Source organism: Carassius auratus, chromosome 32, assembly GCF_003368295.1.
Source record: "Carassius auratus strain Wakin chromosome 32, ASM336829v1, whole genome shotgun sequence".
Classification (NCBI taxonomy): domain Eukaryota; kingdom Metazoa; phylum Chordata; class Actinopteri; order Cypriniformes; family Cyprinidae; genus Carassius; species Carassius auratus.
In genome coordinates, this window is record NC_039274.1 from 14,092,081 (window position 1) to 14,117,692 (window position 25,612).

The 25,612-nt window shown below is 39.3% G+C and overlaps 1 protein-coding gene and 1 pseudogene across 1 annotated transcript in view; both read left to right on the forward strand.

Moving 5' to 3' along the window:
- Positions 1-1,066: 1,066 nt before the first annotated feature.
- Positions 1,067-16,431, forward strand: LOC113052385 (condensin-2 complex subunit G2-like; annotated as a pseudogene).
- An 870-nt stretch (positions 16,432-17,301) lies between these two features.
- LOC113051661 (receptor-type tyrosine-protein phosphatase N2-like) overlaps positions 17,302-25,612 on the forward strand; it is a 171,054-nt gene continuing 162,743 nt past the window's right edge. Inside the window, exon 1 of the mRNA XM_026215585.1 lies at positions 17,302-17,585. Coding sequence (XP_026071370.1) covers positions 17,498-17,585 — 88 coding nt within the window. The 5' untranslated portion in view covers positions 17,302-17,497. The remainder of the gene's footprint in view (positions 17,586-25,612) is intronic.

A 25,612-nucleotide genomic window follows, 5' to 3' on the forward strand; every position in this document is an offset into this window, starting at 1 on the left:
GGCCTTTATTAGGTCCAGCAATACTCAATTATAGAACATGATACTGATAAAGAGCAATATTTTCTAATAACTAAAATCTAAAGTTTCCTTTGCTTGGCATTCTAAAAAGAGGGAAAACAGATTAAAGTTGTTTTATTTTTTTATTAATATTTTTCTATAACATAAATGTAATTACAATAGATTGTATCATCTGTAATATCTCTGATAATTCTTCACCTCTGTACCTCTTATTGTTTTACAGTATTGGAAATGACTTAAAATACAATGTGCTTTTGGCTCCATCTGCTGGACATTAGCTGTTAGTTGTATATCTTAGAGTAGTAAATGAACAAGCCGATGCTATTTAACAGTAGTTAGTGTTTGAAGCGTTATGTAAATTAACGTTCTACAACGATAAAATCTGTTGCATTCAAATTCAAGCGCCGTCCATCTCGCCTACAGCAGGTGGCGCTGTCACATTAAGAATGGCAAGGACGAAACGTTACGCCTGACGCCATCGCGGGAAATATGGAAAATATTGAAACGCTCTGATGCGCTGTTCTTCCTGCGTTACATGTCAACAACCTGAGAAGAGATGTATGTACGTTTGTATGTATGTTTGTATATATATATATATATATATATATATATATATATATATATATATATATATATATATATATACACACACACACACACACACACACACACACATATATACACACACATATTTTTATATATACATATTTTCGAAATGTGCTAAATAGCAACATTATCATTACAAATGTGTAATTACAAGTATATTTAACAACATGACTTAAAGTTTCATTAGAAATTACATTAAAATGTAACTTACCATAAAACATAACACTGAGTTTGGGATTAAGTATATTCTTTTTAAGTATATTATTTCCATAATAAGTAATCTTTTTAAAAGTATGCTAAAGTGTGCTTATTCAGAAGTTATTAATGTAATGTACTTAATGTATGCATACATGGATACAATGTTTTATCTGTTCGAACAACCATAGAACAATAGAAAAGCAAGAGAGACAGAGAGCCAAGATCCTTTTGATAACGTGTCAAAATGTTGGGTAGTTTTTTTCTGGTTTCCTTTCAGATACAGACAATGGCGGGTATAGAGGGTGATACAATTGCCTCTACAGTCTCTGTAGACATTTTGCAGGAAAATGACACTTACACTTATCTTCTCGAATGTGCCAAATGCTAAACAGGAAGTACTTGTAATTTAACTCTTAAAAAAAATGCAGTAATGTGAAATAATATTTCAATTTAAATGAACTGTTTTGCTTTCATATATTTTATTGTGCTTTTATTCCTGTGCTGGCAAAACAGATTTTTCAGCAGCCATTGCTCCAGCCTTCAGTGTTATGTGATCTTTCAGAAATCATTCTAATGTGCTGATTTGCTGCTCAAGAAATGATTATAATTATTATTATCCATGTTGAAACCATGCTTAATATTGCTGCTTATTATCTTTGTGATATTCCATGTCCCTAAGTTCAGTTTCCGTGTTCAGAGATCAGGTTGTCAGGCCCCTGCTTTGACCGCTGCACTATACACAATGCATTAGCCCTTTAACCTAAGAGGAGCCACATTGAGAGGGGCCAGCTGAGGTGGCTCGGGCATCTGTTCTGGATTGCTCCCGCACACCTTCCTGGGGAGGTGTTCTGGGCGAGTCCCACCGGGAGGAGGCCCCGGGGAAGACCAAGGACGCTGGAGGGACTATGTCTCTCAGTTGGCCTGGGAACGCCTCAGTATCCCCCCGGAAGAGCTGGAGGAAGTGTCTAGGGAGAGGGAAGTCTGGGTGCCTCTGCTTAGACTGCTGCCCCCGTGACCCGGCCCCGGATAAGCAGAAGAGAAAGAGAAGTATTTTTGTGGAAATGTGAAACTTCTTTGATGAATAGAAAGCCAAATAACAGGATTTATTTGAAATAGAAGTATTTGTTACATTAATGTTTATATAATGCATCCTTGATGAATACAGTAATAATGTTTTTTACATCACCACTGGACTCTTAAAAATTCATTTTTTTTTCTTTAATAGGGTTGGAGAGTATTTCCTCCATTGTTGTCTTTTACTCCAGGTATAGAGAGTGCTTTGCCACTGTCACACACACTCCTAGTAGGTTATTCATTGGCTGTTTGAATGCTGATGGAGATGGGATCTAAAAGGGAAGGAGGAGTTTGGATGGACTGCTTTCCTTGAATGTTTGGAGAACACTGTTACCCTTGAGGAACTGGTACTAGAACAACTTTATATCCATTATATATAATAAACAGGCAGATCATTTGATATTCTATATTGTGGATGAAAAGTGTTCATGCTTTCTGGGTATATTCCCAGGTCAGTGAGCTCAGAAGGTTATGTACTCTACGAGAGGTGCTTCTTGCTGTAGACCTGGACCTGCACCTGAGAGAGGGCAGCAGGTCATTGATCCTCTCCTCCAGTGTTTCTTCAAGGTCTCTCATATTAAACAAGAAGAGGTTTGGGTATATGTGTTTGTGGGCTCATACATCTGAGACATTATTTTCCACTGTAGATCATTTTTATATAATTTTGTTTATTGCTTATTTTTCAGGGGAAACGGTTCCTTACCTTCCTTGCCTGGAACGACAACTTCATTCAGATGATTCATGAAACTATTAAGAATCAGCTACAGTTTTTCCCAAAGTAATTCAAACACTCCTGACCTCTTGTTTTATAATGCTTTGCTATGTAACTTTGTTTATGGTAAGAGACAGTACGAAGAGGAGTCAGACCACTTGTAGAAATATGAAACCAAATACAAGCTACACTCAATATATACAGGTGCATCTCAATAAATTAGAATGTGATGGAAAAGTTCATTTATTTCAGTAATTCAACTCAAATTGTGAAAATTGTGTATTAAATACATACTTTTGGTGCACATAGACTGAAGTAGTTTAAGTATTAGGTTCTTTTAATTCTGATGATTTTGTCTCACATTTAACAAAAACCCACCAATTGGCATGGCATGGAGGTGATCAATTTGTGGCACTGCTGAGAAATTTTTCATATTTAATAAAAGGTATCTAAAGCAATCTAACCTAGGTCTCAGGAGCAAATACACATATAGCATCAGTTTAGATGTGTATATGGAGAAATTTGAGGTGATTAAAACTCTCTTGGAAAGGCAGAAGTCTGCCGGGGAAACACAGGCTCTAATGCTATACCATGGACTATACACATACAAGTACTGCTTAGGTCTCAATATGGAACCCAGCTTTCCATGGTTCTCACGGATTCATCATGAAGAGCAAAGCCAGGCCTGGGTCTGCCTCCTCCAGGGGCAGCGCTTGCAGGTTCACCACTTGGTCTTTGAAGGGTGTAGTGGGAACCTTGGGCACGTAGCCAGGCCGGGGCCTCAGAATTACCTGGGAGTCAGCCGGCCCATACTCTAGGCATGAATCGTCGACCGAAAATGCATGTAGGTCCACTACCCTTTTGATGGAGGCCAGTACGAGCAGGAACAGAGTTTTCAATGAAAGAAACTTCAGATCCACTAAATGCAAAGGCTCAAATGCGCCCTGCTGTAGCGATTTAAGCACTAGAGTCAGGTCCCAGGGTATAGACGGGGGCCGGGAAGGATTTAACCTCCTGGCCCCTCTACGGAAACCTGACAATGAGGTCATGCTTACCCAAAGACTTCCCATTCATGGGGTCATGGTACGCAGCAATAGCAGAAACCTGGACTTTGAGGGTGGAGGGAGACAGCCTTCACTCCAGTCCTTGCTGCAGAAAGGAAAGCACGACCGCAATCAGGCATCTTCGGGTCTTCTCGGAGAGAAGAACACCACTCGACGAACAGTTTCCACTTCAAAGTGTAAGCGTGTCTCGTAGACGGTGTTCTTGCCGAAGTGATGGTGTTCACTACCTCTTGGGGTAGGTCACCTAGAACCTCCACATCCCGTCCAGGGACCGGACATGGAGTTTGCAAAGGTCTGGATGCGGGTGCCAAACGGTGCCCCGTCTCTGAGTCAGTAGATCCTTCCTCAGAGGAATCGGCCAAGGAGGGGCTGTCGCTCGGAGAACTAGCTCGGAGAAACTAGCTTGGAGAACCAGGTCCAAGTGGGCCAATAAGGCGCCAATACCAAGACTTGCTCCTCGTCCACCTGAACTTTGCATAGTGTTTGTGCGAGAAGGCTCACTGGGGGAAACGCATACTTGCGTAGGCCCCGCGGCCAGCTGTGTGCCAGTGCATCCATGCCTAGAGTTCCCTCGGTCAGGGAGTAGAACAACTGTCAGTGAGAGGTCTCTGGAGAAGCAAACAGGTCTACCTGAGTGGCTCCGAACCGTCTCCAAATCAGCTGGATCGTCAGGGGATGGAGTCGCCATGCTCCCAGGAGCATTGCTTAAGACAGCTCATCTGCTGTACAGTTGAGCAGGTCTGGAATATAAACGGCACGAAGTGACCTCAGAACCTTCCGACTCCAAAGGAGGAGGTGGCGGGCGAATTGTAAAATGCGATGGGAGCAAAGACCACCTTTTCGGTTGATGTATGCAACAGTCAATGTGTTGTCCGTTCAGACCAGCACATGCTTGCCTTGTAAGTGACCTTTGAGACGGTTCAAGGCAAGTTGCATTGCTAACAACTCTAGGCAATTGAAGTGCCACTGCAGCTGCGGGCCTGTCCAAACCCCTGAGACTGCATGCCCATTGTACGTGGTCCCCCATCCTGTGGTGGAGGCATCCGTGTAAACCACAGCATGCCTTGAGATCTGCTCTAGGGGCACCCCTGCCCAGAGAAACGCATAATCTGACCACGGGGTGAGGGTTTGGCAGCAGGCCGGTGTAACTTGGACCCGGCGAGTGCCGCGCTTCCACGCTCACCTCGGGACTTGGCTATAAAGCTAGTCCTAGAGCAGTCTCATATGTAGCAGGCCGAGCGGTGTAAGTGCCGTTGCGGCCGCCATATGCCCCAGAAGCCTCTGAAAAAGTTTCAGTGGGACCGCTGTCCTGCCCTTGAACGTATTCAAGCAGGCTAGCACCGGCCGCACACGTTCCTGTGTGAGGCATGCTGTTTGTTAGACCGAACCCAACTACATACCCAGAAAAGAGATCCTCTGCCTCTGCGAGAGTTTACTCTTTTCCCACTTGATCTGAAGGCCCAACAGGCTCAGGTGCCGAAGCACCAAACCCCTGTGCTTGTACAACAGATAAAAAAAAATAAAAAATGTACCAGTGGAACCGTACTCGCAGTGGGGCAGTGAGATGGAACACAGGGACCCGACTTGGCTTGTGAGCAGGCTGGAGTGTGGTGCGAGTGTGGGGTGCAGGGCTCCCCTGGTTCCACGGGTTGGCAGAGGGTGCATGAGTAGGGCCTTTGTTGATGCTCTCAAACTGCCGCTGCTGCCATCTGGCGAAGGAGGAGGATGAGTGAAGTCCGGTGCTTGGCCGTCCGCAACTCTCCATGCCCTCCTTGGACCCATAGAGGAAGAAAACTGCTCTCTCGTCGAGATTTCCGGATTCTCTACCTGGCCTTCCTCCAGGGGAAGGAGAGGTGCCTTCACCACCCCTCAGAAAGCAGCTACCTCTCTCTGGGTCACCCGTCCTGGGGCCTCTTGCTCTTTCGCTCACCGCCAGGTTTGACAGGGGCCAGGACGGGAGGGGCAGCCTGCTCTATGGCACCACTTGGAGACTGCTGCAGATGCGGCGAGGAGCGGAAAAGAAAAGGTAGCCCTGAAGGTAGCGGAGAACATGACACATCCACGAAAGCCACCTCAGCGTGCTTGACAACCAGACACGTGAGGCAGCGATCTTGACCATCACCCGGTGCCAGGTAACGACCACATATAGAAACGCACAGGTGAAATGGCATCCTTAAAGGATGGTCCGTCATCTTTATAAAGAAGCACCCGTGAAACTCTTTTAGAGGAAATTCCTCTTAGGAAATGCTCTTTTAGTGCTGAGGCACACAGGGGAGATGTCCGCTTGGAACACGACAGGGGGCAGTGCAACCCACTCGACACTGGAACGACCGCCGCCATCTCGCCATCACAGGAAGCTTCCCAGAGCGTGCTGAACTCGCAGTTTACCGTAGACACAGTTGAGGTAAGCAGAACAATACTGTCGCTCGGCTTCAAAGGGAAAAGCTGGTATGCATTGCACCTGCTGCCTTCTTATACTCACGCTGTGATCAGCGGCAGCTGGATGCAATAATTGCATGCCAATGTGCATTGTTTTGTTTAGTTTAGTTGAAGTAGATTGGTCTATTGAAGCGATATCCCGTTTTGTGTCGGTCACCGACGTAGCGTCGAGAGTGACCGACTGAAAGGGAACCTTTTTTATTTGTGGATTTATTATTAATGGTCTAAAGAAGAACTGAAAAAAATCATATTTTAGAGATTCTTGTATTTAAGTTTTTATAATCCATTAGAAACAAAATATATTACTTATTAATTAAGTCTGTATGAATTAAATGATTTATTTAAATTACAGGTGTCATGTTTTTGATTTTATAACATCAATACTGCTTTATTTATTCAGAATCACAAGTATCACAAGTATGTGTATTTTAGATTTATTTTATTACAAGTATGCCCTAAATTACTTCCTTTTAAAAAATAACAAACTTTCAAATGGTTTGTGTACGTAGTCATATTTTCTTTAAAAACTGAATCTCTTAAATGTCTTCCACAATGTCCTACAAACTGCCGCGCAACGATGGGGAACTTCAAACAGCTATAAATAATAATATTGTTTATGTTTGTCAATGGCACTAGATGTTGGAGGATGTTCTCTCAGTGCAGGACACTGGTTCCATGGCCAGCCTGCTGGAGATCCTTGTCATTCTATGGGAGAGGGTTCAGAAATCTCTCAAGACTAACCAAGAGGCCTTCATTTACACCACGTCAAAGTTCTCATCTATTCTGCCCCGGTATCTTAAAATCTTTCATGTAAGAGGCACAATCACACAGGGAACCAAAGGACAATTTTAAAGAGCAAAACTGAACACTGTAATCACATCTTTAAAGCTGGTGAAATATGGTTCTAACATGACGCAGTTTTGTGTATATATGTGTGCGCAAGAGGAAGGGTGTAAAGCCCCTCTCATTCTTCTAGCCTCTCTACTTCCTATCTCTGCTGTTCCAGCTCTGATGTTAGCAGGACTCTCACCCTCAAATACCCCTCAGTGCAGCTCATATTTTTAAATGCCCCATTTAAAACGATAATGCAGCTAAAAAAAAAAAAAAAAAAACTTGACATAAGATTAATCTGAATTGTAATTTTTCATGGAGCTTTTCCTGTAAAGGACAGTTCAATGAAGAAAATAGCATTTCAAAATCATATTTCCTGCTGATTGAAACCGCGTGGTGTCTCAGCCATCTCTCCAGAACAGCAGGTTGGCTCAAAAGTGAAATGCCAATTTTGATTCCCATTTGATCTAATAGGCATCCTTTAATGCTGGTGGGATTGAGTGTGTTTTCAAGGCTTTAGAGCAATCTGTAGGGCAGTCTGTGTATTGCATGACTGTGTTTTCCTCTCTGCAGGAATAAAGTGATGTCTCACTTGAGGAGTTTGAAAGCAGGCACCGCTGTGACATCATACAGTCAGTCGGTGGAGTGTCTCTGTAGCTGGGGGCAGATCAGCCATATTATGGAGCTGATAGAGGACTGGCTTGTGGAGGCTGCACCTGTGAGAGCGGTAAATAAAGTGTCCATGTTGGGGGTCATTAGGTTTTTATGGTATTTTCATATTCTCAATGATTACTCACACTCACTCACATCACACAGCAAGGTGATGAAGATACAATTTGCAAAGTGCATTTTGATGGGCTGGAAGAGTCAAAACCATATCTGGACCTAAATTATCTGGATTATTTGCTCCTTCACCCTAAAACACGAGACTGTCTGTTCATACTGCCGCTGGATCAGATCAGACCGCTCCATAGAGCCCTCAACAAATGGAATGTACAGAGGTTTGATGATGACTATTACAAAAAATTGGTGAACATTTACTCTTTTTGTGTTATTACTTTCATTATAATCAACATGGTAATTGCAGGTTTTCACATGTCTTGCTTTGAAGATACTGCTGGACAAGGCTGTTTAGCTAAATTACATGATGTTTCTGGCCTTATTATATTAATCAAAGGGTTTGATGAGATTATATAATTGTTTTGTTAAAGGGGAGTTGTATTTAGGTCTTCAGATATTATGTTCAAATTTTCTGCTTTTATCAGGGCCTGAATTTCATTTTGAAAAATTGGGGAGAATTCCCCCTTTAGGTGACTTTTATGTTTTTTTATTAATATAATTATTATTTGAGGGTATTTTTAGGCATATTTTTTTTAAATATAATCATCTAAACTAAATGTTTCTTCAATCAGTGTTATTTGCGTTTTACAGTTTGTAATGTTGGTGATTTGGGTTGTGTAATGTTTGAATTTTATTGATTCTGTTTCTGCATATCAATTCTGATTCTTAGAATCCAATATAAAAAAAATTAGTTGTTAAATTTATTCTGTCTTTTTACAAAGCATACTGTTACAGCTGAATAACATGAGCAAAAATCAGCAAAAGCAAAAGCAGCGTACAGAACACTTAAAATAAGACCACAGTAAAAACAACTAGATTAATATATATGTGAATTATTAAAGGGTTAAAGACAAGTAAACAGTCAGTAATAAAATTGGAACCTACAAATCAATTAATAGCATCAATAAAAACTGAAAAAATTTCAGGTAGCCTACGTAACTGTAGAAAATGTTAAAAACACGGAATAGTTTTCTTTTAACAAATAAAATATAGATTCATTAAAGTTATTAAATATATTCAGTCAAGATCAGTGAACACTGTACATGGGTTTTCTTTCTCATCTGTTTACGTTCACGCTAAAAACGCTGTTTATGATGATATACTGACGTAATTTTCTGCATACTGTCCGAGTCAATCGTTCGTTCATTATGTGGCTCGGCTCGCTGTTCATCTTCAGTTCTCTCTTCACAATAGTTCAGTCAGTGTATTGTTTGAGTAAATTAATTACTCTGGGATATTGGTTTGTTTGAAGTCAGAGTGAGTGTCAGCCACATTAAAAAAGTTAACAGCTTAAGTAATTTGTGGATCAATGCTTATTGGAGACGTGAACCGTTTTAAACAATTCAGTTTGATTTGGTGAACTGGTTCAAAAAGATCCTGTTAAATTGAGTGATTCGTTCACGAACCGGATATCACAAACTGCTGTTTTGAACTCTCTCACAACAGACAAGAAAGAGAAGACAATGCTGAATAAAGTTTTAGTTTTTGCTATTTTTGGACCAAAATAAATTTTCGATGCCTCAACAAATTCTAACTGACCCTCTGATGTCACATGGACTACTTTGATGATGTTTTTCTTACCTTTCTGGACATGGACAGTATACCATACACACAGCTTCAATGGAGGGACTGAGAGCTCTCGGACTAAATCTAAAATATCTTAAACTGTGTTCCGAAGATGAACGGAGAGGTCTTACAGGTTTGGAACGACATGAGGGTGAGTTATTAATGACATAATTTTCATTTTTCGTTAAACTAACCCTTTAAGTCTGATTTGCTAGCTGACCCAAACCAGATATTTATAGAAGAGCACAGAACTGTCTCAATAATAGCCGAATAAAACTGTGTCCTCTGTGCATGTGGCAACTTGAACTTTTTCAGTTGATGAAGGAAGTACTTCCACAGCAGGACCTTTTTCACAGTGGAGTCAATGTGAATGTCCCACTTGTTGGAAACTCAGAAGCGAAGACCAGGAGATGTTGGGATATCTTTCATACAGAAGTTAGTCTTTTTTGAGGACTCGCTGTGCATCGCTGCAATCATCAAAGTCTAACCAAAGCAGTGTTACTTTGGAGGTACTTTGGAGATACAGTCGAGTTGGAGACAATCAACACAATAAAATGCAAATGCAGTACAGGAATCGGACACTGGCACCAAATGCATAGATGCTAATCCAATCAGCCTGACAGTCTCACCCATACCTTCACATTACCATAGAAACAAAAGGCACAGCTGTGCCTTGATCTTAGCAGTCACCTTTATCTTGGGACCCTGCCCTATGGTCAGGAAGTACATGAAGACAAAAGGTTAATGTCTCAGAAACATGGGCTGCTTGACTTGATCATCTCTGAATGCCATCATCTTAACCTCAAAATCTTAAAACACAATGTACATAACTTTTTAGTTTATATACTATTACATTGAAACCTATATTTAACATTTTATACATTTGTAATTCCTCACACTTCAGGTCTTGAGAGATGGTTGTGCCCAGGAACCTGAATGACTGTTCATGATGGTGAGTGGGGGGAGAGCAGGAGGGTTTCTCCTGAAGTCCACAATCATCTCCAAAGTTTTGAGTGTGTTCAGCTCCAGGTTGTTGTGACTGCAACAGACAGCCAGCCGCTTAACCTCTCATCTGTGAGCAGACTCATCTCTGTCCTGGATGCGGGCGATGACTGTGGTGTTGTCTGCAAACTTTAGGAGTTTGACAGAAGGGTCTTTAGAGTTGCAGTCTGTGATGAGTGGGGTGGGGTTGAGAGCTGTGGGAACGGAGCGAGGCCAGTGGAGTGTTTGGAAAATGAGCGACATCTGCTCCACTCACCGGTCTCAAGTCCCACGGAGGAGATTGGAAGCATACAAAAGAGGAGCAACGACAGTGAAGGACGAGAGAGGACCAGGCCTGGGTTTTATTTTGTTTTAGTTTTGTTTTTGCGTGTGTGACATTCATCTGCTAGGGGCTGTCTCGCTGTTTTCTGTTTATTTTGTTAATAAAGCTTTCATTTTGAATGTCTGCCGGTTCCCACCTCCTTCTTCCCGTGATTATGAAGTTTCTATATTGTTACACAGTCATTTGTGTAGAGGGAGAAGAGCAGTGGTGAGAGAACACAGCCCTGGGGAGCTCCGGGGCTGATGGTGCAGGTGTTGGATGTGAGTTTTCCCAGCCTCACTAATTGCTGCCTGTCTGTCAGAAAGCTGGTGATCCACTGAGGTGGGCACAGATGGAGGTGGGCACAGAGAGCTGTGTGAGTTGGTTCTGAAGGGTGTCTGGGATTATGGCATTGAAAGCGGAGCTGAAGTCCACAAACAAGATCCTTGCATAAGTCGCTGGTTTGTCCAGATGTTGGAGGATATAGTGCTGACAAGCTAAAATGAACTGTACTTGAAGTTTTCAGGTAGGCATAACAGTAATATTAAGGTACAGCAATACCACAGAAACTGAATCATCTGTTTAACATTAAAATAACACTGGTTAGTCTTCAATGTATGAATAAACATTAATGACAGACAGCAGCAGGTTGTCAAATTCTTTTGCTTATGTGTGCAGTCGCTGTTGTTTTCCTTCCCGAGCAGAGCAGAGGTCAGAGTGAAATTCACAGAGACAGCGCTGAGAGCTTTTATTCTCCATGGCCAGCTCAGTATCCATCTTCAACACAAAGTGAGTGTACTGCAGTAACTCCACTGCATTCACTCTTTGAGTCCTTCACACTCCAAACGAAGCCAACATTCATTGAACACACTCACTCAAATGATGTTAAGATGTGAAGAGAGTTTTAAAGAAGATAAGTTGTTTGTTAGTACTTTACCTGTACATTCTCAAGCACTGAATTGACATGACGATTCATTGCAGCGGTTAAAGTAGGTCTCTAAATCTGATGCCTATTATACAGTATTGACATCTTCCATCTGTCCTATACTGAACTGTGCAAATGGTTTTCATTGGACATGAATTGTCATAATATTTCACAATATTACCTTTGTTGTATTTTTGATCAAATAAATTCAGCCTTGGGGAGTATGAGAGACTTCAAAAACATTTTTAGAAAATTTTACCAACAAACTTTTAGTTAACCAACATTTGAAGGCTTTATATATAACATTTATATTTTAAAAAGTGTTTTTCTTGTTGAAAATGATGACAATACATGAGGCCTAATCCTAAAACGAATCCAGTTTCGCAATGAGTTGTGCAGACACATAAGTTTTGAGCTTATGTGTCAAGAGCAGCTTCAAAATCCTCGGTACTCCTCTTACTGGACCTGTCTGCTGCTTTTGACACTGTTAATCACCAGATTCTCCTGTCCACCCTCAGAAAGATGGGCATCTCTGAAACTGCTCTCCTGTGGGTTAAGTCCTACCTCTCTGACAGATCCTTCAGTGTGTCTTGGAGGGGTGATGTTTCAAAGTCACACCACCTTGTAACTGGGGTTCCTCAAGGCTCAGTACTTGGACCACTTCTCTTCTCCATCTACATGACATCTTTAGGATCTGTCATTCAGAAGCATGGCTTTTCTTATCACTGCTATGCTGATGACACCAAACTCTACATCTCATTCCAGCCAGATGACCCGACGGTAGCTGCTCGCATTTCAGCCTGTCTGAGTGACATTTCTAGCTGGATGAATGACCATCACCTTCAGCTTAACCTTACAAAGACAGAACCCATTGCTTCATCACAACTTCTCTATACAGCTGGGCTCGTCAACCATAACTCGTTCGAGGACAGCCAGAAACCTAGGAGTTGTGATGGATCATCAATTAAGCTTCACTGACCACATTGCTACAACGACCCAGCCTGCAGGTTTGCCTTATACAACATTAGGAAGATTCGACCCTTCCTGTTAGAGCAAGCAACCCAACTTCTTGTCCAAGCTCTTGTTCTCTCCAGACTGGACTATTGTAATGCTCTCCTGGCGGGCCTTCCTGCATGTACTGTCAAGCCTCTACAAATGATCCAGAATGCAGCAGCGAGGGTTGTCTTCAATGAGCCAAAAAAAGCTCATGTTACTCCTCTCCTCATCAGGTTACACTGGCTACCAGTAGCCGCTCGCATCAAATTCAAGGTACTGATGCTTGCCTACAAGACGACCACTGGCACGGCACCAACTTACCTAAACTCACTGGTTAAATCCTATGTGCCCTCCAGAAGTTTGCGCTCTACAAGTGAACAACGCCTTGTGGTGCCATCCCAAAGAAATTCAAAATCACTCTCACGGACCTTTTCCTGGACTGTGCCCAGCTGGTGGAATGACCTCCCAATCTCAATTCGTACAGTCTTTACTCATTTTCAAGAAACATCTTAAGACTCATCTTTTTCGCCTGCACTTAACCTACTAACACCAGCACTTTTCTTTTTCTTGTCTTTTTCATTTAATAATACAAAAAAAAAAAAAAAAAAAAAAACCTGGCTATGCATTCTATACTAGACTAACTGAGACTTGTCATGGCACTTGTATACTGTTGTTGTTTTCTTGTTGACCTGACTGCTTCTATTGTTCTCATAGAATGATTAAATGTAAATGTAATGTAAATGTGTTGCATGTTTATCATTTATTTTACCTTTCTGTATCATTGTCAGATTTGTTTAACAGTGTGCAAGAATGTGCTGCGGGTTTCTGTAGGAGACAATGATTTCAGAGACCATTTACTGCAGCATGTAGCCTCTGTACCTGCAAACACGTGAGGATTAAGTATTTATGCTGATCAAGGGCCCAGTGATTGTATGAGTTGTGTTTAGTCAAGATACAATGTTTGACCACCCTCCCACAAAGGTTTCCAATAGAGTGCTGCAGCTGTGATGCCAAAACCCAGAGGACTCACATGGGTTTGCCTGAGATTTTTTTCATTGGTTTTTCAATTCTTGTGTAAAATAAGGTCTGTGGTAAGAATAAATTGAACTGCACACACTTGAACCTAGATGTTCTTGTGTAGTTAAGTTACCCATTGTAAATATTATAAAAAAATATATATATTTTTTTCATTAACTAGGTCTGTGCGAGTTAATGCTTTCTCGCATTAACAAATTATTTAATTAATTCCTACAATTATTTGTGCATAACAATGAGATTGTGACGAGTGGGGCGGGGCTGAGAGCCATGGGAACAGAGCGAGGCCGGTGGAGTGATTTGGAAATTAGTGACACCTGCGACAATCACCGGTCTCAAGTCCCACAGAGGAGATTGGAAGGATACAAAAGAGGAGTGACGGCCGTGAAGGACGAGAGAGGACCAGGCCTGGGCTTTATTTTGTGTTTGGTTTTTAATTGTGTGCGACAGTCATCCGTCTCGCTGTTTTGTGTTTATTTTGGTATTAAAGTTCATTTTGAATGTCTGCCGGTTCCTGCCTCCTTCTTCCCGTGATTATGAAGTTTGTACTGCATTACAGTGATTAATCGTGATTCATTGCAGTAAAAAATTGTTATCAAGCAGTAAATTAACTTCACTGCTTTCAAATTTGCACTTGTAGTAGCTATGTGTAATTTACATTGTACAGCAAAACATCCAAGTATTGTCAATTTATATTTACCACAGACTTTGTTTTATTCCTAAATTGAAAAACCCAATTATTTAAACCCATAGGAAAATCTCAAGGGGACCCCTAGGTGAATTAGTCTTCTGGTCTCAGCACTGTATAGAGTAGTGCTTTTAATACAGTTGTGTGTGTATGTGGGTTCATTTAGAAAAAGCATATATGTGCATCATCATGTGCTCGATCTGCTTACTGAGCTGGCACAGGGGCTGCTTTTCCCATGAGGCTTAGACACAAGAATATCAACCATCCCTCACTATCTGCATTTTGACCAACATCTTCCAGAAAGTTGTGGAAATCATAGCGCATAGACTACCTAAAGACAAGGAAGAGGGTCAGGAGGTGAGGTCTTTAAAAAGAGACATTAGGGCCTTCCTTAAATACTCTTCCATTGCATTTCCAGATGCTTCTGATTGTGTTTAACAAACCTGTGTGCACATGTACATATTTAAACTTAAGTTAGTATTGTTAACATTTGACTGAAATTTGTACCTGACAACATTTCTTTCTGACTCTTTCTTTTAAAAAAGCCTTTCTTTATATGTCTTTAGCTTTGTTGCTCTTCTGAAGAAGCTCTGTATGACTTTTTGGAGACTAAACTGAGAGGTCAGAGTTCATCAGAGGAGACTTCTCATCACTCTGTGCAGCAGTTATTATTGATATCAGCCGCACTCTGTAGAAGGTAAATCCGTTAATTTCTTCAGTTTTTTATGTTGTGTGATGTTTGTGTGGCATTGCTTCTTTGTCTGTTTATTTGAAACATTTGTTGAGCTCAAAGCATTTCTTTTTACTCAGATGTCTTTTTTGATTGAGTGATATAAATAAGAATATATTTTGTTCTTGAGACAAAATGAAACCATAAGCAGTGTGGAAAAGTTATCTAAGACCATGTATAAAAATAAGTTAATGTACAAAAGAAACAATTTGAGACACTGAAGCTTGAAATAATAAATGTCGAAAAGCAACAATCTGATGTTTCTTCATGCAGATCTCTCATGTGGAAGAGGTGTTGACTCCAGAGCAGTTAATGACCTTTCACCTCTCTCGAACACCATACTCATAGTGATGCTCAGATCACCTGCTGTTACCAGGAAACTTTATACAACAGCTAGAACTAAAAGCCTTTTTTATACTATTGAGCACTTCTGATTCATTTTCTGGTATGATTTAGGTTTTTTATGTCTGAAATAAGCTCCTCCATTGAGTCAGAGGGCATCGATGGTATCACACAATGGGCTGCAGTTACACAAATTATGACCATCATCAAACAATGGGATCCTAGATTATTTTGCTACTGTTAAGGCCCATTCACACCAGGAAAGAGAACTGTAAAGATGAGTAGAACTATATTAGCATCTGCACCAACGGATATGTCATCCTCCACTTTAAATGCTCAATCTCTTTAAAGAATTCTGATTATCATTCATTAAATGGAAAATAAAATAGATCTGAAAGTGATTCCAATGATTTGTTCCTCTGTGTTGTTATCATTATAGTTGTGGCGTGGCTTTCCCTGTTCTGACAGAATTTTAACAATTCATAAAACTTCGTAGTTGTCATCCTCGGTGTGAACAGGCCTTTACTTTGTTCCAACACCTGAATGCTTGATAGTAAAAATGTAAGAACTTTATAAAAAATATTCTAAACACATTCTCAAAGATTTGCATCCCCAATTAATTTTACACAGCTTAAAGCATATAACTACGGTAGTCCAGTGGTGCTGGACTTAGAGAAGAAAGAGAGATATACAGTGAAAAATGAGACAAAGATAAATTCCTATGAGTACATGATTGTTTTTACCTTTCTGCTCTGTTCCTTACAGCCGATGCATTTATTGTAGAGTTGAAGGAATTTGCTTTGTCTGTACGCAGACAAATACAGAGCCATTACCACATCATTACAAAAAACTGACAATATACACAGGTAAAATATTTAGATGATATATTGTGAAAGCTGTTGGAGTTCTATATAAAATGATAGCTGTACAACTGTTAATGTTGTTTTGCTCTCTCTCTCTCTCTCAATCTTAGGACCATCTATGAATCCACTGTCAGGATGCTGAATGACATTCTAGATCCATTCCAACAACCAAACAGTTTAATTGGCAAGCTAAAAATTTAGAGTTTATGCATATTCCCACAAAATCCTTTATTCCTTTATTCCTATATCCTGTATTGATGAAACATGTCCCTCCTATTTACCTTTTCTGCTTTATCCTCAGATCCATTTCCAATACTGGTCTGAGGTGTTGTACTTCTAGTTTTCCTTAATAAACCATAGAAGTGTACAGAAAAGTCATTGTAAACTCTGAGATATGTATATGCGATTTATTATTTATTTTTTTCCTAATCTGAGATCTTTACAGTGTCACAGTCTATAATCATGGTGTGAAATATATATATATATAAAAAACACGAGATTAAAATTTTGATTTTGAAGAAACTTGCTCAAACCTGAGCCTATGATTGAACTTAACTAAATGTTTGGATGGATTGTGACTTTTTCTCTTTTTCTCCTGTTTGATGTTTGCTTTTCTTCACATAACCCTAGTAATACATTCCAAATAATGCCTATTTAAAACTCTGTCCCATCTTTTAATTATTCAAGTAAAAAAAAAAGAAAAAAAAAAGTGAATTTTACCCATAACCATTTAGTTTTCGCAATCAGTTCGTTATGTAATAGTAATGTTTTCTTCTTTCGAGGGAATGAATGGAGATTGTTTGATACCTTTGACTTATTTATTCCCCACACATGTGGCATGTGATTTATAATCGTAGTGCGTTGATTGTCAAGCACATCACACCATTGTTTCGTTAGGGAGCACAATCTTTGAGCAAAATGACTGCTCTCGAGAGCAACAGAGATAACCCTTCCTCAACCGCTTCTGTCTGATAAGAAAAGTGCGGTCTACCGCTTCAAACTAAATACAACTGACTGCAGACATCTTAAAAAACACACCTCGAGAAAGCGCATGTAGCTAGTGACGTCAGTAGCTGAGGCGGGGCGCTGACCGTGGTGCTGAACGCGCCTCGCGCCTCTTGAGTTGAGTACAGGACCCAGGGTAGGAGAGCATCACTCATCTCACTATCCTCCATCTCATTCACCTCTGACCTACTTCCGCTCTAATCACATCACCCCTGAAACGTGAGAGGCGCTATGCCAAATTAACGGGAGCTGTTTGGGCTCGATGGGCAGGATGGCTTCTGTGCGCGCGCTGCTCCTCGCTTTGCTGGCTGTCCACGCGCTCGCCGTTGCTTTCGCGGACAGGAAATTCGGTAAGTTAGTTCAACATGACGCCCCAGTAAGTGTGATGTTTGTCGCCCTTCCCTTTAGAAATTTAGAAAAGCTAACTTGTGTTTGTGTACGCCTATGTATGTTTTCATTGAGTGTAATTAATGAGGTTAGTCACAACAGTGGGTTTTTTTTTCCCATTATTTTACATGACTCATAAATGTATCCAACTGGTTGGTTAACAGTACGGTCACATAAAATCCTTCACCCTTAAGTTAAGATTTTACAGCCCATTATTGATTTAATTCGGGGTCACATATACCTGAATCAGCATCCTTGTTGCTTCTGGAGCAATTTCCCCATCCACAAATCAGATTTCAGAGACGTAAAGGGCTTCTACACTATCAACTTATGATTTGCTTATTGCACTGAAGAAGAAAGCCCAGCAGCTTGTCATTTGGGAAGTAGCCTTATAGGGGTAACTTTGTACATTATTTAGGTACATGGTAAGGGCACATAATACTATTACAAACTACCAGTATGCACCTATTACTGGGTACATATGTATTTTTAGGTTACTGTCCCAGTGAATTCACATTTCTGATGGTGTATTTATTTTAGTAGTTGTTAATGATGCTGAAACTCTAATAGGATTGTTGTTCCAGCACAATCAAAATTTGCTGTTCCAGTAACGTGGACTGGTCCTGATTAAGAAAAATGGTTAATCTCTATGCTTCAGGACAGTTACCTCGGAGCCTTGTTTCCTTGAGCATGCAGAGTGCATAGGGTCGCCAGACAAATGGGAGATCGTTCTAGTGCTCCTCACTGACAGTGGATTACATAATCGCGTTACGGTTCGTTAAAGCATCTTGGCAGGCTTCATCTTTCAAAGGCACAGGCCAAGAGTGAGAGCCAGCCTCGGCTGGGAAGGACTTGGCTCGAGCTGTAAACAGATACAGCTTTACTCGTTTAATGAACCGGTGCATTTACACATAGATAGTGAGGGAGCTTTGATCATTGAAGAGCGGGATGACTGCAAACTTTATTAAAGATTGGAGCCTTCAAATACTTGGGCTGGTTTGTATGACAGTTCCAACACATGCCATGTGCATCAAATTTTTGTTATAGACCAGAGCCATGGCATAGTGGGCAGTCCATGTGCTCACGGTAATACATGTTTGAAGCTGGCTTGCGTCATGTTAAGATCACATTCCCAGTCTATCCCTCATGCCTGCAGTCTTGTTTTTAGACTTATTTACTTTATCATGTGGATGTGTATTAGTTATTTTAAAGCATTTTAAAAATTATGTTAAGGCTGATTTATATTACATTCACTACCCTGAGAGTTGAATTTATAGTTTGCAAGCTAAAGGCCAAGTCACGAATTGTGATTCTGAAGTTTTTTTTTTTTTCTTGAATGCACAATGGTTACTAAATGATTTGCAAACACTCATCTGGGTTTGGTCAGTGTAATTGTTGTTAAGCAAGCTGTGGTTGGAGAACAATGCATCGTGTGATTGTGGCTGTCACACTCTGTGGCTGGGATATCAGGTTGGCAAAGGCTGGGATGAGCAAGTTCTGTGAAGCCTTGATGAATAGAGCAATTAATTCAACCAAAAATGAAATTTAGCCCATAAATTACTCACCTTGAAGTCATCCTAGGTGTATATCGCTTTCTTCTTTCATATGAATCCAGTCAGTTATTAAAAAAATTGTCTTTGATCTTTCAAGCTGTTTGATGCAACTCAGTTGGTGTTGCACTCCATCGGTCATGAGAAGTTTTATAGAAAGCGCATCCATTAAAAAAAGTGTCTCACACGACTCCGGGGGGTGAACAAAGGCCTTCTGTACCATTAAAATAAACCATTAAAATAAAATATAATAATAATAATAATAAAAAGGAAAACTTAAAAACCTTAAAAAACTTAAAACATAAACCTAAAAAGGAATAAAAATGATGAAAGCACATAACAAAATTACTAAAAAAGTAAACACTTTAATGTAACTCATAAAGTTGTACTGTGCAGATCTTAAACAATGTTGCGATATCAGATCTTTATAACTGTGGGAAATAGGCTATAATCCTTTCAAATTTAAGTGGAAATAACATGGTGTATGTTGTGTTTGTTTAGATCATCAAACTCTTAAATGTCATAACGTACTGTTATAATTATTTCAAATGGCATGGATACAGAATGCGATGCTGGATTTTTTGGACAGGAATTAGAGATTCCAGAGACAGAAATAGAGTGGGTCATACTTGTCCTATGAGAGATGAAAATGGTCAGAGGTTCTGAATTTCTTCTTTTTAAGATTTTGTGATAGTCTTAGTGATGGTTGGATTCACAGGTGGTTGGATTCATTAGTGTGTGTTTATGTACACACACAGAAGCACTGTTATTTTTAATAAGTCCCACGTATATTATGTTTACGTCATCTAATGAACATGATACAGGAGATGGTAGTTTTCCTCCATTCTCTTCAGCAGCTCCATGAACTTCCTGTGAGGAGATGGAGAGCGTGGGAGATATTTCTCATCTCAAGTGTACAGGAAGCAGCAGAGATTCAAACGGAGATGTTTTAACAGAACAGATTTATGGCTCACTTAGAATCTCTGGTGCTTCCTGTACATTTGAGGTAAACAATATCTCCCACGCCTGATACACCTAGCTCATGAGCATCACAGAAGAGCTGACAAGAAAACAAGGGACAGATATATTTGTGTACTGTCAGTTGAGATTAACTTATAAGGAATATTTATTGGTGTTTAGATAGTACACCCTGACCACAGCTAATGGTTAAATTCATCTTGAGGCTATATACAGGCTACTGTAGGTCAGAAAAACCCCATTTAAACATACATAGCTAAACGGACAAGTTTGAGATAGACATGACCGCCAGTCATTTATCTCAAGTCAATTTGTATGAAATAGTTAATCATCTACCTCTATCTCCATATCTCATCCAAGCCATTCCAAGAGGTCTGTTTAAGAGAGAGATTATTTCTGTGACCCCTGTGAGGTTCAACTTCTCACTGCGTTTAATAAAGCTGCTGTCAGTTTAGAAGAAAAGAGATGATATGATCAAACGTGGACAGCCTGGCTGAATTTCGTAGCCTGGGTGTCTTCAGGTTTATCTAATGGAGAGGCCTATGACCTTCAACATATAAATGTGTTTTAACTGATGTTTAAAAGAAAATTAGTCAAGATTAGCCAATAAGCAACACCAATCAAATATCTGTTGACATAACAATAAATAATATACAGTAAATGATAGCCTAAAAATAATTTTCCACATTCATCCTGCATGAGTAACAAGCTTAATCAGAATGGTGCTTTGCTCATTTTTCAGTTAACTGTATGCTTCTCATTATATATTTAGAATCAAATTATTACAAATCAAATCTATTGTCTAAACAGACAAAGGAGGTGTAAATTTGCCTAATTTGCCAATACGTATTACTGCTTTTCCACAAACGTTACAGTTGATGCTTGTTGTATAACATTCATTTAAAAGTCAGTCATATACATTTTATTTTTTATTTCATTTTTAACCACCCATAAACCACTTAAAGGAATAATTCACATAATACAATTATAAGTTCTCTCATCACCTACTCACCTTCATGTCCTTCCAAACCTGTATAACTTTCTTGTGTTAAATGCAAAATATATTTATTTTAAAATTCTTTCTTTTTTTTCATACAATTAAAGTCAGAGAGGTTCAGTGTCATTCTGAACCCCACTGAGTTTCATTATGGGGACAAAACCAGTTAAGAAATAGTGTTCCAAAGAAAAAAGAAAGTAATACAATTTGGAAACAGCATGAGTGCGAGTAAATGAACAATCCCATTAGGTTTGTCTATTTTTGTTGGCTGTTTCTCAATGAAAGCTCTGAGTGTCACTGCTAATCGTCTCAGTGTGAAATCTGATTGTTTCTGAAGCATTGCCTGAGCTGAATGTGTCTGTCATCGCTGTCCTGTTTTTGCTAGATGAGCTTTGGTATCTGCGTGTGGTCTTGTCATCTGTCTTTGTTGGAGTGTGAGATGGAGAGAAAGTCCTTCTTTTTGCTTATTTGTCCAGACACAAGCTGTTATCTGTGAGTGTATCCCAGCATCCTTTTAGCCCCCCAGTGTCTGGAATTCTGGCACACACAGGTAACACAGACTGCAATTATAACAGTAGTGTGTGTGTGTGTGTGTCCACTGTACTTCTCTGATATATCCATGGGCGTAGGTTAGGTCTCACCCGCATAACCCTTTATTTTGAAGAGTGTACTCTTTGTTCAGCTGATTAAAGTCTTTCAGGGAAAATAAATATATTAATAACATTCAAGAAATCAAATTGACATTTAACAATCACATAAATCATTGATGTCAATGTGATATCCATATGACATCAGTTTGACATCTAAACTATGACATTGATTTGATGTAAACTGAATGTCATTTAACACATTGGCCTGCATTCACATTAAACCAATTTCAGTATAACTTCATTAATTGCTGCTCAAAACGACCATAAAATGATGTTATACAGCATCTTGACTTCCATCACGCTTGCTTTAACAAAACGGTGTGCAACAATCTGAGTAAGCATTATGTAAATTCACGAATTATTTCCCTAATAACCTAGATGTGGACGTGCTTTTCACAATCCTTTCTTAACAGATCTTGTGTTCCCCACTGACCTACATACTACAGCAAGCAATGCAGTAGCTGTAATTTCACACATTAGACTATTCTGTATTCAGTTCAGAAGCTTCCTGAGCTTTCCATTTCTTTTGGAGTTCAACATGTATTAAGGAAAGTAAGGAAAATACATATATTTGTAGAAGGAAAGTAAGGAAAATCACAAGCCCAAAACATAGGGACACCAAACTTAATTCCAACAGTGTGTAGAGCAGATCTCGCAGCTCTCAACCAAATATCGCTATTGACAGCATGTACATAATGATTCTTCAAACTTCATTATACAAAAGTTTGGCATGGATGAGAAATGAAATAAAATGCACTGCCAGGCTTAAGTTTGAGAAATTGTTGTCTACCTGGGCATTGGGTTGTGAGGCATGAAACACTGATTGATTACCTGGACTTTTGCAATTTATCCCCTCACGAACTCTATTTTGCACTATGGCCCAGGTGTTCTGAAATTGTTTGGACATTAGTGACTAATTTGGTGTTCAGACCACTGCTATACTGGACACAAATCTATTGTTACATCAAGAGAATCTTGAGCAATATTTTGGGTTCAAGTTAAGCTCAGTCGACAGCACTTGTGGCATAATTTTGATTACAGATACAAAAAAATCGACTGAGCTTACCTTTTACTGAACCCAGCATATTCCTTCAAATAGAATAACTGGCAAGATATTGCAATTGATTCAATTCTTTCCTACTTCTCTCACATACACACACAACAATCACAACAAAGCAGATCTGATACTCTCTCACCTCTTTCTGACAGTTGGTATTCGGGCAGAGCGAGTGGTCTCGCATGTCCTTAATCATCGGCACTAATGTCTGAGCATGTGATGTCATGTAGGTGCGTGTGTCCACAAGCCTTTAGTTCCCTTAAAAAGATTAGCTTTCTTTAGTCCAAAGTACTTATGTTCTGTGTTGTCTTCTATCCTTCATTTTCTTTCCTCTCTCTCTCATGTGTATATGTCTAAATCATTCAGCGGGACAGAGGAAAAGGTCACACTGTCTGTTCCTGACTCCCATAGTCTCATAGTGCCACCAAGTCTCTCACATCTTTAATTCATACTGATAGGTTGACTCCTGGAGCTCCCTAGTGTGTAATTGCTTTCAGCTGGACCCACCTGACAGGGTCTTTCCTTTCCTGACATGTGGTTCAACCAACATTTATAAACATATATACTGTATATATACATTACAATTATTTATAAGGTCTTGATTGAAAGGAGTAATGCATGAACTGTTTAAAAGTAATGACATATGAGAGTAAGTCTAATGTTTTTCAGGTTTCACACCCATCTAGAAAAAGGGTGATGCTCCTATTATGTAAATGGGTTGTCACAGAATAACTCATTTTTGACAAAAACGTCAGATATAATCTTATAATTCCAAGGTGACAAAATGTGTTTAATCGACTTCTTGAGAAATCCATGACAAAAAAAAAAAAAAAAAAAAAAAAAAAAAAAAGCTCTAAAAAGCAATATTTAAAGAGCCTTGTTTTGACTGGTGTGGGAAGAAATGCATAAATGATGTACTTAAAGATTTAAAGAGACTGTACCCTTATTTAAAGATAATCAGGGTATCTCTAAAGATTTAAAAACAACTATTTCAAGTTTCTAAGTAAGAACAAAAGTACAAAACTGTTTGCTTTTGTGTGTACTTTAGTGTCGAAAAGTAGAAATACTGATTTATTAGGACTATTGTTCTTTGCAGTTTTGTATAATTCATTCTTAAGTAATACTCCTGTCTGAGGATTGAGAGCTCTGTTATTTTCTGATTGCTTTAGACAAATAAATATGCATGATTTGCAAATATGTGTAAGAATTGTCACTCAGGATTTTTCATTCTGGTAGTGTGTGTTATAATTTGTCACAGCTAGTGTTTGCATTTGTAATATTCTGCTGCAGTTGTCATCAGTGATGGATCCTGGTTCAGGGTGGCAATACTTTCTCCCACACACTGCTTGCACACCTTACATGTGCTGTGACCATTTTAAAAAACAAAACAAGAAACAAAACTTTGCCGTTCTCTGAGGAAATACATGGAATGCATAAGTCTCTGCAAGAACTCCTGTCACCGGTTCCTTCAGTAACCCATAATAAACCATAAAGGCATTGAAGCATAGTATTCATCTATAGGATATGAAGTAGGATATTTGTGGCACCTTCAGGTTTCTGTGAAACCCCCAATGATGTTGAGTACTTTATTATTGTCCACTACCACCATTTATTCTTTCAAGTCAAGATTATTGGAAAAGTTACATTTTCCTTCTGATGTTGATAACAGTGGGTAAACCATACACTGTAAAAAAATGATTATGACTTTAACAGTAAAAGACTGTAAAATGCTACAGTGATAACAGTGAGATACTATATAAGGCAAACAATTGTTACAGATCTAACCTTTAATTTAAGGTAATTACAATTACATTTCATTGTCAACAATTCACTGTATTATTTACAGTGAAAAAACTTGAACTGACTTTTCCAGAATACCCTGCATGACACTTTACATTTTGAAATAACCGTTTCTTCTTAGTTTTTTTCTTATCAGTTGTGTACATTTAAAAAAAAAAAATCTTACACTGAATGTTTTTAAAATAATGTTTCTTGCATTATTTTAATACCATGTGTTTTACAATGATGGTGTTTAGTATTTGTGTGGATGACATTGTGCGCCGTATTAGTATTTACATCCTCAGTTTGTGGGAAAGCTGCTTGTGATGAACTTTGAGTCATCATGTGATGTTCACCACCTGTTTTTGGTGGTTGTCAGTGTATTACAGTGGTACAAAACAGATGTTAGTACTTCAATAGGTTGGTATATTAACATTATATCAGTTAATGTAATACGGTTTAAACTGTAGATTTAAGTTAATTCCATAAAACCTAATATATATATATATATATATATATATTTATATTTATTTATAAATTTATTTATTAGTTTTTTACAGTGTAGTTTTAATAAACTTTATTAGATTCTGTCCTCTCTTTACACTGATAGAGAGAGAGAACCAGACTGAACAAAATGTATGTGGGTGTGAGAAGATTACCTAAGTACTGTATATGTGAGCAGTAACATTTTTAATGAGACTCTCCCAAGTCCCAAGTCAAGATGTGCTATTAATTTACTCTCGGGTCATGTACCCTGTCTGTGTGCAGAGTATGCAGCTGAAAACAACACTGCTTCTTTTCCATTCCACTCTCATTTCTGCTTTCGCTCTCTCTCTCTTCTCCACCTTTCAATTGCTTTTCCTATCTTCTCTTTATTTGCATCTTTGCTAAATGGGCTGACCTCCCAAGTGACAGTGTGAATCTGTAAACAAACCAACATAAAGTTGAAGCAAGAGAGAGTCATGTCCTTGGCATATTT